Source organism: Tigriopus californicus, chromosome 10 (assembly GCF_007210705.1).
Source record: "Tigriopus californicus strain San Diego chromosome 10, Tcal_SD_v2.1, whole genome shotgun sequence".
Taxonomy (NCBI): Eukaryota; Metazoa; Arthropoda; class Copepoda; order Harpacticoida; family Harpacticidae; genus Tigriopus; species Tigriopus californicus.
Genome location: NC_081449.1, coordinates 2,517,782 through 2,535,284, shown reverse-complemented (window position 1 = coordinate 2,535,284; position 17,503 = coordinate 2,517,782). Strand labels below are relative to the sequence as shown.

The 17,503-nt window shown below is 41.0% G+C and overlaps 1 protein-coding gene across 1 annotated transcript in view; it reads left to right on the top strand.

Annotated features, from left to right (window-relative positions):
* The window catches only part of LOC131889712 (band 7 protein AGAP004871-like), a 28,491-nt gene that overhangs the window by 10,661 nt on the left and 327 nt on the right, over positions 1–17,503 (top strand). Inside the window, exons 2-9 of the mRNA XM_059238879.1 lie at positions 926–1,631; positions 14,988–15,088; positions 15,464–15,619; positions 15,834–15,931; positions 15,996–16,157; positions 16,245–16,323; positions 16,406–16,492; positions 17,084–17,210. Coding sequence (XP_059094862.1) covers positions 1,262–1,631; positions 14,988–15,088; positions 15,464–15,619; positions 15,834–15,931; positions 15,996–16,157; positions 16,245–16,323; positions 16,406–16,492; positions 17,084–17,206 — 1,176 coding nt within the window. The 5' untranslated portion in view covers positions 926–1,261 and the 3' untranslated portion in view covers positions 17,207–17,210. The remainder of the gene's footprint in view (positions 1–925; positions 1,632–14,987; positions 15,089–15,463; positions 15,620–15,833; positions 15,932–15,995; positions 16,158–16,244; positions 16,324–16,405; positions 16,493–17,083; positions 17,211–17,503) is intronic.

The window sequence follows — 17,503 nt, the reverse complement described above, 5'->3', positions numbered from 1 at the left end:
GCAATTTCTTCCTTTTTTTAAGCCAACCTCCAATAAAAGTATGACTGATTAAACCTCATGGATTGATGCATGGATTTCTAAACACTGGATGTCGGACGACCGACCACTCGGCTGGTAAAACAGTACAATGGATGGTATCCCGGGAAAATGATCACAAACCGGTTTCTTGTACTGTTTAGCCAACCGAGTGGTCGTCGGTCGTCCGACATCCAGTGTCTAGAAATCTACGATTGATGATACGTGTTAGAAATACAATAACAGTCATTAGAATCATATCGTATCTATCATCATGTCTAAATAGCCATTAGCTGTGATAATAAAGCAATTGGTATCACAACTATTTCTTTCAAAATGGACCTTTGTTAAATCCCTACAATACAGATGGTCCAAATTCAAGCAAGGGTATAATTTTTATTTGTACCCTATTTCCTTCTTTGGCAATAAGGGTGTTCAGCTAAGCTGTGGTATATGGCCTTCAGATTCCTGATTCACTTTTCAGCGTGCAAAGACGTGGTTCAATTTGCTCACCCAAGAACAGGGAATCTCCGTGTCAAGCCATAAATTACCTTTTGTGCTGGGCAGGCGGGGGAGGAGGCACATGTTTCCTTATGCACGGATTGCTTCGACAGGACATTTCATTTTTCAACCATGAAGACCAAATGGCCTTTTTTCTCTCTCGATTGAAAATCGCTCAAGAAGCTTTAACCTCTCTTAACCGGGATTGATTGGCCTATTTATGAATCATGATTTGTAAACGTACCCCAGTACTTAAACTGGATCTTCACTTAAGAGTGCTGGTTGCAATATAGGCCAAAGAGAAATGTGCCTTCGAGGTGCGATATCGATATCGATCATCCATGACCTCCATGATTTATCAGATTACTCAACCGTATATTCCTTCAGCATTTCCTCGACTTTCTTCCAGGTTGTTAGCACGATGAAAAGTGGAAGAAGAATAGTCGGAGCAGTCAACGACGGCTTGGGTGTGAAAAGGATGATTTCCTTCCAAATTTGAAATTTCTCCATCGCACATTTTGCCAATCCGATTGAGGACTCCGGGCCAAACTAATCTCACCCAACAGGCGGTGCCTGTATTTGACTTGGCCCCAAGACATCATCTGACTCTCCAATTTGAAATTCGACATTGAACTTCCTCAAGAGGGCCTCAAAGTGAAAGGAAGTGCATCAGCAAGTGAGTGAGTGTGAGCGAGCATCTGTGACATTTCCTCAAATTTGAGGCTTGTTTTCACCCATCCCCAACATGAGCCATCCACATCAACATCAGGCTCCTCCGCCACCTCCTCCTACCGCAGCCGTGCCCAAACCTCAAGCGGTGCTGACCAAATCGGAGAGTGGCACGTCTCTCGCGGAAGAGAAGGATATCTTTAAGGATATTTATTCCGTGGGAGAGCTCAGATCTCGGAATGCGTCCACCTCTGTCCATTCGTCGTCGAACCACTCGCCCACAACTCCGGAAATAGAGAGACCGGTCAAGAAACCGGCCTATTTTCCTCCCCCGGTGCTCCGTCCACAACATGTTTATGCCCCAGTGGCCCCTTTGGGCATGCTTTCCCTGGGGGTCTTGAGCAAGCACAAGAATGAATTCGACAGAACCGACCAAAGGAAACTACGTAAGTAGTGGTCAGGCCTCTTGGCCTTGACGGGGGCCTTGGGCTCATGACACATTGCGAGTGATCGAAGATTTCGTTATCGGTTTAGTGATAAGTCACTTTTCGGAAAGGAATTGGAAAAGTGCTTTGCAAATGACTGTAATTTTCTTGTGGAGGAATCGAGACCTATTTAGTATTAGGTGCTTGAAAACTGTAATTTTTGAAAGGATGTGCTTGTTGCATCTCTGGTTACCCAGCTCCAGTGTCAAATACGATAGGAATAATTTGTGAGAGCTGGTTAGGTTCGATGTCTTTATCATAGCTCGCTAGGTTCTTTGTTTCGTTTTCCTTCCATCTTTTTTAGGTAACCAATTCAATATCAACAACCATTGAAGGCGAGCCCAATGCTCCATACTTCTCGGTGGTTCCAACTACTCAAACGGATGGGAAAATAAGTGTCATTGAGTAGTAAAGTAGCCATTACAAATCATGACTGTTCTTTTGCGAGTGCAGAGGGAAGGAAACCTGTTAAAAGTTGCAAGTAACCCATTGTTGCAATCGACTTTAAAAGTTCCTTACTACAATGTATTTTCAATGGAGGTTTTGGGTTGGGTTATGATTTAGGGAAGTCCCTTGCATGGAATGTGAAGCCTAATAACATCGGGTTCAGCTCGTGAAGAAAAAAGGCGTTCTGTGAATTGATTTAGTTGTTGTTTTTCACGTTCATTTAGAGTTCACACATAAAATGACAACCTCGTCGATTCCTACCAAACAGCTTGGAAATCTAATCGTTGATGGCCCAGATGATTGACTGAACCATTCTAGACATTGCTCTTAACTTAATATAGTTTAAGGACTAAGATTGACCGGTTGTCATCAATTCAACCTAAGGCCAAAAAATATGTACCAACATAAACTACAAATCATTGCTTCTCAAAACGAGTTTGATTCAGCATATCATATGACAAACCGATTACATCACTGCTTGTCAACGAATTTGGCAAATACAACTGTCTTTTCCTGAATATGTAGTAGGAATCTGTTTTAGCATTTAATAATAGATAATGAAAGTACATCATTTTACAATAATTGACTTCTGACAATCGAAGATACGTTAAGAACTAACATCCTGGAGAGCCCCCATAGAAGTAAAAAACAATTCGGTGGGACTCTTGAAATTACCCCCGAGCATATTTCGCCTATTGACAGCATTTTCATATTTAGTCGAATACATCTGCATTTCCAATTTCAAATCAAAAATGAAAAAAGAAGAAAATCGGCTTTCAATTTGAAAACAGCATACGTGGTTTATGAATTGGCACGTTTGCCATCTACCCCAGCTGGGGTCTGTGACGAGCCCTGTAATCCTGTGTCTGGGAGGCTGGTGTCTGAGGATGGTTTGAGGTTGGGAATCCAGCCACTCATGGTTTCATGTTGAACTGGTGTCCGCACTAAGCCTGGCGTCAATATGGACGCTCTTGGGGAGCCGAGAGTGGCCAGGTTGTCTGAGGAGGTGCGAATCGGGCCAGGGGGGAAACCCAGCAGCTCAAAGTGCCCGCGGCGGGCAGTAGTGGGATCGCGCCGGTGAGTGGATCATGTGTGGTTGCCCGACCAAAACAAGCAGACCAGATACCCTTTTGGTCAGATCAGTTATCAAAGTTAGCTTTCAAAGTTACAATGATGAAAGTATGTCTCTAAAATTTGAGTATTTCTGTTGTCTAAACGGTAACAAAATGGTTTGATTTTAGAAGAGATTTGCTACGCTACTTTTATAAGATTAGAAATAAATCAAATTTAGATTACTGACTAAGTATTCAAACTTCATTTTTTTCAAAAAATTAACCCCCACTTATAGCGACAGGAACCAAGCCAAATAGAAAAAAAGTAAATTGTATATATGTTACCAATAGGTACATTGCTGAAAACTACAGGGCGGAAAGTTATTTTAAGCCACCTGTGGTGCCTTTCGAGGATTTTAGGCCCATCCAGCCAAGTTTTTAATTCCGAGGCATGATATACCAAAGATGATCCCATTTCTGCCTGAAGGAGGATTTGACTACCTGAAAAGGACTCAAGGGAAAAGTTTGTGTCCTAAAATGCTCAGTGAGTGCAATCTTAAGGCTAGAGCCAAGGTTATGAGCATGACGAAGGGCCAGTAAGAGTTCAATCAAGGTAGGTGAGTCCATTTTGGCGTCATTCCTTGGACCACTCAAACGCAGAGAACTTGGTACAAAAAATAGATAATAACTGAAGGGCAGATCAAACTGAGTTCATACATAAATGTGGTGCGTTGTTTGTTGAGACATTTTGAGAGGGCACCAAAAGTGGCCCTTCAATTCTTTCCACCCGAAACATGCCACTAGACAATTATTTATTCGGAACAGAAACCTTTTTTTCTTTTTTACATTTTTTTTATGCACATATCAAAATATATTCTCAACCGGCACTTTCGAGTGCTTAGGCCCAGTCACACAGCTGCCATGAGGGAAATTGTTTCCTGCATGTTCTTGGATGCGAGAGAGAAATAGTTGCGCCATCTGTGTTGTTCGTGCAGCATGAGCAGCTTTGTTTCCGTATGTAGGTACAGTCTAAAATCGCCTTACCTCCTTGATTGATGCATACGATGAACGTACGTGTGACTCGTAGCACACACACGTCAGGTGCAAGCGTCTGATGCTGTCATGACCGTCTTTCAAAGGCAGAGAAGCTGTAGTATGCTATTAAGTTGCGTTATATTACGTATGAAACTAATTCCAAGATATGACCCTGTTTCATATGAATGGAAATATATCAAACTGACCTGGTTAATTTGAAAGAGATAACAGGCATCCATTGTTCAGTGGGGATATTACCCGATGGAATCGGGTTCGACCTAGATTGATATTAATCGGGTTCTATCGGCTTTTCATCCCTTGACTCATCAGGATATCTCGCCCTCAAAACGAGGTCCCTTTTCGCGCCAAAGGATGGCCTCCAAACCTGGTTTGATTTCGCAGAATTGCTGATTCGGCTTGACCTAGTATTCCTCAGAAAATATGCTTGTCTGATCATGCGGCCTTTGAAGGAAGACCATTGAACTGCTTGATGTCAAATCTAGTCTTGAATAGTGGGATCTGCTTTTCACCTTTGAGATGGATTCGGGTCCTCGATGGTGTTCCACTTTCCACTTGCTAGTGAAACAGGATTATTTTTGGGCCTCCATTGCTACGTGTCTGCAGATAAGTCCACTAATAGCAATAAATGTCGGATTCAGATCCAGTCCCATAGATTTGCCACCGAATGGCACCCGCTGACCTTGAACTTTGGCTAGAATCAAACCGCTACCTAGAACCCGAGATAGAAATCTGTGACCGACGCTTCAAGTTCTTTTTGGCAAAGCTCGGAAATTATGCCTGATTGAGTTCGAACCAGGTCAGATGCCATGGGCTTGAAAAATGGGTGGGAAATGCTCTCTGGCAACCTTGATCAAGACCAAGGTGCTACTCCTTGGATGGAAAGATAGAGAAGACAGAGTAGTAGTACTCGTGGGATATCCCAGGTCTGGATCTACTTTACCGTCGTCGGACAATTCTTTTGGCCGAAGACAAAGAGGTCTGGAATGCCAAGAATTTCATGGCATAAAAGAAAGGCCGGCATGTTGTTTCTGGTCTTAGATCTGGCATGTACTCAAGGCTGCTGCGAGGCACAGAGCGTAGAGTTCCTTCAATTTCGGTTATTTATTACGATGTGGAACCATTGCTTCTCGGGGAACATAGGCCACTTTGTAGTGCTATGTTAGTGGAAAAGCGGGACTGCCTTGATTAATGAAAAAGTGGAATCCAATCCCTTTGAAGCCCAACGGCGTTTTGGGCTTTGTCGTATGATTTAAAGATTTGGAACGGGCTCATTGAAGTCAAAGTGCAGGCGTGGAAGTGGGAATGATGAGCATGATGGGCAAGATGTGCCAGTTTCCTCGTTCCATTTCTCATTGGGCTGAAGTTCCAAAAGAGACGTCCCATTTGAAGGCCACTGATCTCATTTCCAACTTCTTGATGAGCCTTCTGGAAGCAGGAGAATATGCCAAAATTTCCAGTGATGCGGGGGTTCGCTTAATTCTTTTGTTCAAGAGTGGAAGAAGATCCTCTTTTTTTATGCACTGGTTACCGCTGATAGAACAAATGAGCGAGGAAAAAAGGAAAGCCAAACCCACTGACGGATTACTCGTTTTAAGTGGTATCAAAGAACGTTGTTGGTTGGACAAAATTCAACAAAAGGGGTGGACAATGGGAGATCTGGCCAAGGATCCTTGATCCAGTCCATTTTTTATAGCACAGTTTGTGTCAATGTCCTTTGGTGAAAAGAGGTATGAATTTGGGGTAAAAAGGGTGCTTTTATCATATTGTCAATCTCCTCCTGATGGTCAAACGCCAGACTTATTGCCTCATACTAATATATCAGAGTCTTCAGATAACTGAAGCCTATCAAAAAAGCAAACCTTTTGAAAATCTGACTTACCTTGGAAGCTTTTGTTTTTGTAAGCGATTGCTCTTCCAGTACGTCCACATATCGCCAAGCAGCTTCTGAAATATCTTTTTAGGGTGTGAAATGTCGTCCTCACCAAATTGACTTACTTGTGTAATCTGTAATCCTCATGTAAAGACTTATGTCGTCCTTGTCTATCCTTTACCAGTCCCAATGACATGAATCGTTGGGCAGTGCTCAGGTTTTCATGGCCTATTTCTACAAATCGACCAGAACCTCCCATTAGAACAGTTTCCGAACTCGTGACCGATCCAACCCGATCAGTCGACAATGAGGCTTTCAGCATTTCATGTTCACTTTTAAGTCCCAGGAAAATCCAATCATGAATGGGATGGTGGTTAACTCTACTCGGAGGAAGGCAAATCAAAAGCGCTCAAAATAATATACCGGACACAGTACGCTAAATTACAGAACATAATTCATCTCTCAAAGGATTATTTATTGTGTTTGGTTTGACCCAAGCTATGTTCAAGTAAATTCAAGCTGCAGAACGAGTGGAATTAGTTTCTATGCATTTCTTACAAGTATGTGTATGCTTTTTGAATTTAACACTTTGATTTGTTGGATGAAAAGTAAGTAACAATGCCATGCATAAAAACAACAACTACAATTCCAAAATGGACGCTCTAAGCACCAACCAAGTGGAAATTTCATTGTCAAAAAGAAATTGCGTTCAATGAGCCTCACTTTTCGTGATGAATGTCTTTAAAAGGAAAAAAATAACACGACCATTTGACAAGTTCTCACTAGTTCCAATGAGTTTCCAAGTTACCCGAATTTCGTCCAAACTGAAATGATAACACCCCTAAGTTATAAACCCAAATGAGGGGAGGGGGCATTCTTTAAATCCTGGAAACAAGACGGACAAGTTCAATTTTTACATACCTTACCATGTCTTTACATTTTCGAATATGTGGTGCTATCTATTTTCCTTCATAGTTGTGGTTAGTTCTACTTTGACTCATTGTCCTAAAGCTTTGGAAATATTGAAAGTGCAGCTTCTTATTGACGCTAATTCAAAGCCATTCTATTAACCTTTATTGAACCTTTAAAAGGCTCCAATTACCGATAAGTTTTTTAAAAAGGCCGGCAGTAAATACTGAAAAGAATATGCCAACCACAGTATACTTGCCCCTCTTAGTTTCTCGACTTAAAAAAGTTTCGCAAAATATGATTATGGTTTTATTTTAGGAAACATAAGTTTTGACCAATACAAGGAAGAATAACTGCTCAAATAAATCAACGCAGATCCGGAGCGTACGTTGATAAATATAGAAAACTTTGCCCTGAATCAGCTTCCACAACCATCCTAATTCCCCCTCCCCTCTCCTCCTCCTCCTCCTTTCAGTCTCTCTCTTGGTCCAAGTTTCATTGGTTGGCTTTAGACGAGAGATTGGATGAAAACTCAGAATATCACGAGCAAGAAGAAACAATTTGTGATGGGTTAACTTAGAAAAGCAGAGTTTCTCTTTTGTTTCTGGATTTTAATGCCTCATCATGGGGAAGACCAGTCGTTGGATGGAACGTAACTAATTGGAATGTACGACTAAGGAAGATTGCCTTCTTTTTGTTCCGTGAGTGCAGCAGTATGTACGCCTTGCAGTCCGGCGCCTTGCTCTTTCATTCTCCTTCTCAATTTCCCCAACTATGTAGAGTATATCTCTGCTAACACTGTCTTCTTTTAAAAGGCAGGCCATAATTCTCTCTGGAAGAAAAAGCCCCTGAAGGATGTAATTACACTTTTTGTTGGCGCACAAAGAACAATATGCTCGGCCAAGGCACTTGCCAGGTTGGGATCGCGCATCAAATTCCAATCTGTCCGCTTCTATCAAGTGGAATGCAACTTTCAAAAAACGACAGTCTGGCATTGATTCATGGGGGTTGAACGAGTACAATATCAATATGTTTTCCAGCCTCTTCCCATCTATTTGAGCGTTTCAGAGCCGGAGAACTACTGTGAATGACTGTTGAATATCAGGGGTAGGCAATGTACTCTGAAAGGGAGTCAATGGGAAAAAGGGAATATCTGTTCTGCCTGGCAATAATTGCCCTCTTATGAGATCGAGATTGGATGGAAGGCTCATTGGCAAAAAACTACCCAAACCACTGAAGCGTACACAAGCATACTAGGGGGAACATGTGGAACTATGATGCCCAGTCAAAGGCGATCCTATCGAAGGAGATATACAAACAATATGGGGTTTGCTTTAGGCTCGTGGCATTCTATGTATAATAGCTAATATTTTCGTGACTTGTTCCCTTCTCTGTTTATACCTTTGACCCCTTCAAGTTCTACTGATATTGAAATGCACCACTCCATTCCGTAAATTGTGGGACAAAGCGGTCAAAATGGTCGAGCAGTTACACCATTAAAGTAGCTGCCAATAACGCACTTTGGAGGAATGAATATATTGGTAAGTCTGGGGCCCCGTTTTTCCCTCAGTTTCTTTCAGACCATATTTTCCAACAAATTCATCCCGTTTTGATGAAATCATATTTTTTAAACTGGAAATACCACTCACCTCTACATTAGGCAGACACGATATGTTTTCACAACGCCATCTCTTATATGGTAACTTGTTTTTGATTGGACACAATGCACTTAAAAGAGCTTGAGGAATGGCTAATGCAGCTGCTATATTGAACTGAGACTCAGAAAACGCACAAAAACTTTCTGCTGCTGAAGAGTGTTTNGCGGATGTACGGTACAGGGGGGGGGTTGCAAATAAAAGGAAAAGGAATGGGGGCTCCAAGTACGCTACAAGTATTGCATTGTCATATTCGTTCTTCGATGAATTAGTTGTTAATGATAATTAGGATGTGGTATTTCCCGTTGTACGTAAAGTAGTAGGAGCGCCAAGCATTGGTGCATCGTTGGTGAAGGACGTTATGGCGAATTTTTGCGTATCAAGGAACAATGTGGTCATTAAGAGGCGCAATTATTTTGCCCCAGTTTCTCCCCCTCGGCTTCATTTGGCGCTTGTCTTTCAAGCTTTACACTTTTCTGCCCCTCTTCTTCATTTCGTCAAGCAGATTAGGGTCAGAGAAAAAATCGAATCCATTTTTGGATGTCAGAGATAAATTCAGCAGAAAATTGTTTCCACCAGAGAACTCTGTGGAACAAAGAAGCTTGACTTGTTCCATGTTCCAAGGGCGTTCCCATTCCATTTTCTCATTCAACCTTTTCAATTCGCCATGGATCCGTTGAAATGTCCGAAACTGTGGGTGGTCTTGTCACGGGAAATTATGTTTCATTCTTTTGAGGCCACCACCTCTTCCTTTCGTTCATTCTTTTCATTTCATGGCTTCACTCATATTTAGAACTTGACGGTCTTACTCCATTTATTTTGACGCTCACTGTGGGTTTTATGGGTGGCAATGAGGAGGAACTTAAAGGTTGACACGCGTTGTTCTAGTACCAGTTGCAACCCAGTCAAGAGTTTGTTTGGGGTACTTGAGTTCGAGAAATAGGTCAACTTGGCCATCCGAAGTTACAATCATGTTGAAGTTTCAGCTTGGAGCTATAAACAGGCTGAGTGATTCCAGGTATATCTAATGAGGCGAAGTATTGGATATCTCTATAGTACCAACAGATACAAATCCTAAAAGATTTGGCATTCAAAGATTATACAAAAAAAATATTATACTGCGGTTTATGGTAGAAAAGTGGGTTAATCATCGGGTATGATCGGCGTTACTTTGGAGTTACTCAGTGGTACTGAATATGATGAAGCGGAAACAACGCAAATATTCCCAAAATGAGTTTAACAAGAAAACTTCTAAAGGTCACGAGGACCCATAAATATAAATACGTCGCGTTTTAGCGCTAATGGTGCCCTTAGGCCATTTTGCTAAAATTTGCACCTTTTCGTTTGAGCTAGCAATACCTGACCGCACCAAGGAAACGATTCCCAACCAAAAAATAAACTTTGCTGGATTGCATTCCTAAACAAAAACGCTTTGAAAGAGAAAAGTGCGTACTTGGTGGAATCAGTTCTAAGATTCAATCCACTCGGTTTGAACAGTTAACGTATTCGAAAATCAGCCTTTTGACAAAATGAAAGAAAGAGACAGATGTGATACAATTCTAAACTCGGGAAGTTCTACGGATAGTCACCATGTTAATTTTGAGTCCATTCGTTGTTAAAAAAATATGTAGCTATGAAATATGTTTAAAGAACTTTGAAAAACATATTGTTGTTTTTGCTTCCAATTGTTTCATACTGAGTTGGTCTGAAGGTTTAATTCAAGCTTTGTTTGGTACTTGCTTATTTCTAAATTGTTCAAACCACGGAGCGTATTTTTCACAAATCTTAAATGTGCATTCTTACTCGTTGAACACACTCCAAAAGTAAGGTTCAATTTTTTGTATTTTAAAGCCAGATTTTCTTTGAAAACCTTTGACGAAAATAATCATCAACTTCATCATTAATAATTGATGTTTCATTTACATTTCTTTCAACACCGGAGGAACATAAAATTTTGTAGGGAGCGTTTCCATATATTTACATCGCTTTCAATATGATGGAATATCATATGATGCTAGATCCGGCATCTGCAACAATATCTACCTAAAAACATATGCTAAATCAAAGACGAATTGATTTTTAATGTCTCACTGTAAGCGTGGAAAAAGATACTCAAATCAAATTCTGGTAACAAAACACAGATTATCATATCGTTATCATCTAAAATTTCCAAATTATCATGCTTGGCAAATGTCTTTTATCATTTTATCATCTTACAAGCCAACACGCCACAATAACAATTACCCAGTTCGCAACGCTTTCCACCCAAAAGGTCTCCAGTTTTAGTAAATGGTTCGTTCGATGCATCGCTGATAATCTTATTTGGTAAGGACCACAGAAGGCTTGTTCCATTTTTCTCTCGAGTTTAAGGCTCCCTTGATACATTTGGGTTCATTGCAAACTTCAAATCGCTTAAACCTTGAAGCCCAAACTTACACGGCCTTAGTCACGGTCAGCCTTGGTTTTACTAGCGTATTAATCCTGAGAACGGAAATTAGATTCATTTCAGTGGTGCGAGGTTCGTCCACCTTGGCTCCCAAAAAAGCATGAAGGTTGCCGGGAGTTTAAAGAATCGGAAATGATTGTTCCCGAAGACAATTTGCTTTTTTTTCTGCAGGATGTTGTGCAATTAGGGTTAAAAAGAACCACGGAATTGTTTCCATTGATCAGAGATTCTGAAGGAGTCGAGCCGTTACCAAACGATTAAAAGTTGTCCGAGTTATGTCAAATGCCAGTAGTAAAGACACGTTATTGAAATATTTTCTTTGCAAAAAGAAATGCTTAAATCATTGTCATTATTTACTAACAATGCATTCTTATTATCTGAATTCTGAAAAGGTCCAATGTTTTACTACATCTAGCATCCTCGCCTATGTATATTTCTAGAATTAATTGGATGTCAAATGATGAACGAGACTCCGTTGCTAACAAGTACTATGGATGACCTCGTGGATATTGATTACAAACTGTTTCATTGTATTATCTATATAGCCAACCAAGTAGTCGGTCGGTTGGTCACTGGCCATCCATCTGCTCCTCAAGATCTTTTTTGGCAAATTCGTTATGAAAACCATTTTTGGTTCAAAAAGATTTGTTCCACTCAGATCCATGTCCAATCAAAATATTCATTTTGGAATATTTATAAATGATAAAACACCCTTTTTCTAGTTTTTTTCTAATTGGGTCAAGACCTGTTTGTATATTTGTATTTTGATTGGGTTTTAGGTTATATAGAAACAGTAATCAAATTGAACTTAGAAATTAAGAATTGGAAATTAATTGTCAAAAAATCCCCTTTTGAGACCGACAAACAAATTTACTCGTTTTCTGCACCTCTGCAATCAAACTAAAAGGCGGACCTTCTCGTTTCCAATACCGTTTCAAAAAACTCATGCCTTCTGTCGAGGCCTTATAATGTGTTGTTGTTCTTTTCGCGACAAATTTAAAATTTCTAAATAAATTTGCCTAAAGCAATTGCAAGTGCTCCATACGGTAGGTTGGTTAAGGTCGGCACAACCGGAAATAATTCACCAAGCAGTCTTCATTTTTTTCTCGGAACAACATCCAAGCCAGGGCTCGCTTTCCTAGATAATGAACAATGGATTACCCTTCTTCCGAGTAGCAATCCCATCGATCAATTTCAAGGCATGGAGCGTGCCTTATTTTTCTTAGCATTTCAAGACACGTGAGAGCAAGAGAAAAAAAAAGGGTTCAAATATTTTTGGTTCTGTATTTTCTTCCTAGTGTTTATATTCTCTATAATATTCGAAAGCATGAATGAATAAACCATTTTGGTCGAAAAGCCAAACCATGGTAGTCGTTGGTACCTTCGTAGAGCCTCAGCACTCTCTCAAGGGTGTCTTATTGTCGTTTCAAGGGTGCTTATCTTTTAATTCCGGCCTTTGGAGTTTACCAGCCCGTACTCTAGGCCCGAAATCTTTCAAACTGTTGTCCCACAAAGAAACCAATCAGAACCACTTTTCCTAACATTTGTCATCTCTGAATGTTGCCTCACCAAACCCGAACCAAATATGAGTAATCTCCCCCTTCAAGATTGGTTCAGACTCTATGAGTTAATGGTACATAAATATCATCCAAGTCAACTGTGTATTTCAAGAGCCCTGAAGGACTTCTGATTCGATTTGGGCTTATATCTTCTCGTCTCAGTTTGACAAATGTTGGTGCCAATTTCAGGCAGTGCATTTTCAACGGCGAGAATTGTCGAGACACACGAAACCATGAAGCTATGAAGCGACCAACACTCGCTGCCATTGTGAGCATGTTTTCATGGTCGCTTTGAAATTGAAATTGATCTCTGGAGACGGGAATGAAGCGAGTCTCTCCGAAGGGAGTAGCAGATAAGCAACCAAGGACATAAACGAAACGACCAAGCGTCTTTTCTCTCGAGTAATCGTTAAGAAACGAGCTCCCCAGACATTCGCAGAAATCTTCAGCTGGTTTCAGCCCAAAACCCCGGGACGATTCATGATGGTCAAAAATGCAGCCAGCTCTTCTTTTCCGTTCCATGGGCCTTTGGAACCTTGATTTTCTTCCATGGCCTTCCAATCTGTCTCTCTCTCTAGTACTGAATGGGCGGCTTTCTTGATGGGTTCGGTACAAAGGTCATTTGGTGGACGTCTAATCGGACCCAAATTATGGAAACCATCCGGGTCAACAGATGCCAGTATTCGATGGTATTGTTCCATGGAACAAAGTGAAAGCTGTGCCCAAGGCCAAACGAGGTGAAACTAGCTCCATTGAGACGACGTTTCTCGATGTTGTCTTGGAAAGCCAAGTTGCTTTATTGTTGGTCCGGATATTGTTCCAAGTGAATGGTCCAAATAACTCTTACCTTGAGGCCATTAAGGTACCAATGTCTATCCAATATTTTCGAGTAGACGCCTCCCCGTTGATCCGGCCAAAAACTTTTGGGATATGATCCATTCAAACTCATCCAAGATTCAGTGGTTTTCTCCACTTGTGATCGCATCAACCATGGTCGAAAAAGGCCATTTCGTTCCTTTTATTTCTCTTGCGGCAAAGACGCATTTCAAACTATTTGCAGAATTGCAGGCGCATTTTTCTAAACACGAAGTCCGATCTTTAACCAATTTTTCTCAAGCTCGTTGATTTATTGTTTCGTTAAAATGTAATTCGTGCACGATTCCAATTTGGTCGATTTAATTTTGAACTTTACATCGTTGAATACTTTTTTCAAAAAAAAGTATTCTTTTTTCACTTCGCATCACCTAGAACAAATAAATGAAAATTACGGCTCAAATATGGAGTTAAAAAATACATCGCTAAAGACTGATTTTGGATTCATGCGCCAGAAATTAGACCATATACACCCCTTAGGGTCAGATTTCTGCAACAAATCACACCACGAAAGTTTACAAGTCAGGTTTAGCCGGCAACTTTTTGTCGGCTTCAATGTGGTGGGCAATAAATAAGAGTAAGTCAGGAAGTGGGTGGGACACAACACGAAATTTGGTTCCTCTCCTTCAGTGATTTAAGATCCCGAACCCAGAATGACCCATTCTGCCCAATTTCAATTCAATGGAGCACCATTACAAGTGGAATGAGACTTGCTTGCACTTGCATCGAGACTTAGCCTACTTGCATAGAACCATACACACAGAATCTAGTGTATCTTCGGTCCGTGCAAGTTGAGAGTCGAAAAGGAACCCTGCTCAAGGCACAAAAAGGGGTAGTAAAACACTGAAAAACTTTCACAAAAAAAACTTTGACGTCGGATGAGAGTTTTTTAGGGTGGGTTTGTACACCTTTCAAGGGGGAGGATGTCTACCCATTGCCATCGCGCCATGTTCATTTAAAGCCTACTCAAGAGAGAAGCCAGGAAATCTTCTCCCTAGAGCCAAGCTCCAAAGCTTCGAATAACGTAGCTTGCTTTGCCAAAGGTGAAGGGAAAAGGTTATTGGATGGCATAAAGATGACGTTTACTCTCAAAGTTTGTACTTCCAATTCGAGTTCAAATTAACCTAGTTAGCTTTCTTTACAAAGACAGATAGACGAACTCATGAATTTGACATTTGCTTCTATTCAGAAGCAGCCCTCAGTCACCGCTCAACATACATACATACACCCCTCAACCCCTCATGAATTCTTTCCAAATCTGAAAGAGACGAAGGGGTCCTTCACGTAGCCTTCGTTAAGAAGGATTCTGCTGAGACTCCTTAATGCAATTGACTTCCTTGCAAAAGTGGTTGAAGGAAAAGCTTTGACGTAGTAAGTTCGTGAGTCTCCGAAATAAGAACTCATTGTTTCGCCTCTTTTTTTAATGAGTTCTGGTTTTGTTCGCTTTCAGGTGAGCCAGAGGGCGCTGATGTCTGTACCATGCTCCTAACGGCGTTCTCGTTGGTGCTCGTTTTGGTCACTTTGCCGTTTTCTCTCTGTGTTAGTGTCAAGGTTCGTACTTACAATTTACGATGCCCTTTAGTCTGGCAAGGGTCCGGGTTCTGGCTACGTCATTGACAAATAGTAATACACTTTGCACCCTCCTTAATACATTGCCTTCCATCTCCCCTTCAAAATGGCATTGGTGATGCACAGATTGAAGTGACAAATCAAGGAAGGGGACGAATCTTGAGAAGCGTCCTGTTCGCACCAGATTGCAATTACTGGCACCTTTTGGCATACTTTTACGCAACACCTCTGTACTTTTTACTTTCACTTACAGCAAAAGTTCTCTAATTTTTCTTCCTAGTGATACATTTGTTTGTGAACGCATGATCAAGTTTGGATATGAAAAAATATTGATAATAGAAATCTTTCAATTTTCAGGTTGTTCAAGAATATGAACGTGCTGTGGTATTCCGCTTGGGTCGATTGAGATCTGGTGGTGCCAAAGGTCCCGGTTTATTCTTCATCATGCCATGTGTGGATACCTACAAAAAGGTCGATCTAAGGACTGTGTCATTTGATGTTCCTCCCCAAGAGGTACGATTATATTTTAGGTGTTGTTCAAACTATTCATCAAATATAGAAGCTCCGATTGATGACATTTATTCTTACTGAAAAGAAATATGAATTTCGAAAATCCCACGGAAAATTGAAAACACTCGCAAAAAAATTCATCCCAAAGCCAGGTTATTGGTAAAATGCAGTCAGCTAGAGGTACAATGGCTCAAATGATACGCTTGTATTTTGAAAGGTTTTGTCTCGTGATTCTGTGACGGTGAGTGTGGATGCTGTGGTGTATTATCGAGTGTCCAATCCAACCATGGCCACTAATAACATTGAGGACTACAGGTAAGGAGGAGAAGAAAAAGAAATGTCCTGAGCAATCGTTTCAACGACAAATCCCCTTTTCCAGCCATTCAACTCGTTTGCTGGCCGCCACGACCCTTCGGAACGTTTTGGGGACCAAAAATCTGGCCGAGATCCTCTCGGAACGCGAGACAATCAGCCAAGTCATGCAGAACTCTTTAGATGAAGCCACAGATCCATGGGGAGTAAAAGCTGAGCGAGTGGAAATGTAAGTTCGATGGGGTTGATGGACGTTATTCTCTTTCTTACTACATGCACAAATATTGTATATGTATGAATATGTGGACTATTACAGAAAAGATGTCCGTCTTCCAGTCCAGTTACAAAGAGCCATGGCCGCCGAAGCCGAAGCAGCCCGTGAGGCTCGAGCCAAGGTTGGTAACTAAACGCAGTGTTGCCAATATTTCGTTTGAATTTTATTGACCCGAGAGAGTGTTCTGTCATTGGTTTCTGTAGGTGATTGCCGCTGTGGGTGAACAAAAAGCGTCAAAAGCTCTTAGAGAAGCTGCTAGTGTCATTGCGGAAAGTCCATCCGCTTTGCAAGTAAGTGTCTCTTCTTCTCTATTTTTAGTCTGACATATTGTGTTCGGGTTCCAAATGAGTCTTGAGGGTTCCTTAAAGCGACAATAGGGATCCTTTGGGTTCCGCCATTGTTTCCTGATGCTTTTATGAATCAACAATAGAGTAGTAGTTGGTCATTAATGTGATACTTGCCCATTTAAAGAGAACATAACAACAAAAGAATAACAAATCTTCGAGAAAGTTTTCCTATTGCTTGAAACTTTCGCCTCTACCTATCGTTGGAGACTCAGTTCGAGCCTTTTGAACGAGGAAGCTTTTACATTATTAATTATTATGCGTCTTTGAGCCTCCTAGATTTGGGAACAATGAAACCCCATTTCGCGGTTATCGAGCTTAGCTTTGAACTTTTGGTACGCTCGTGTCTCATCTATAATCCCCAAGCCAAATATGGAACCTGACACTCCAAGGAGTTGTAAAGCGAAATCCTACCAAGTAACTTACCAACTCCTCCTCCTCGTTCCTCCTCAATTCCTTGAGTCTGGGGATCATCAATTTTAGCCGGTATCTGGACCAATGATAAATGAATATACCACTCTCACTCTCTTGTTTCAGTTGCGTTATCTTCAGACATTAAACAGTATTGCAGCAGAGCACAACTCCACCATTATTTTTCCCATGCCCATGAACTTTGTCAATCAGTTCTTGGGCAGGAAATCCGAAGAAAAAATATCGTAAAAGGGTAAGTTTGCTTCATGCAGGTGTTCGCGTTTCTCTCCAAGGAAATTCCCTATCGCCACAAAGGCTTCTTAAGGCCTTTTTTTATTTAAAGGCCACCAAAGGAGCCGCTGACTTTCAAATCCCTGGTTTAGTGTCTGGAAAAGTATTGTACCTTGATTTATTGACTCTGGAATCCACAGTTTCGAACCCTTATTCTAATCATATTCAGGCTGTGTCCTGCAATGTTTATCCCATTTATGAATTTACAATCTATGGCTTGGTTTGGGATCTACCAAGGCCCGAACCTTAGGAAGC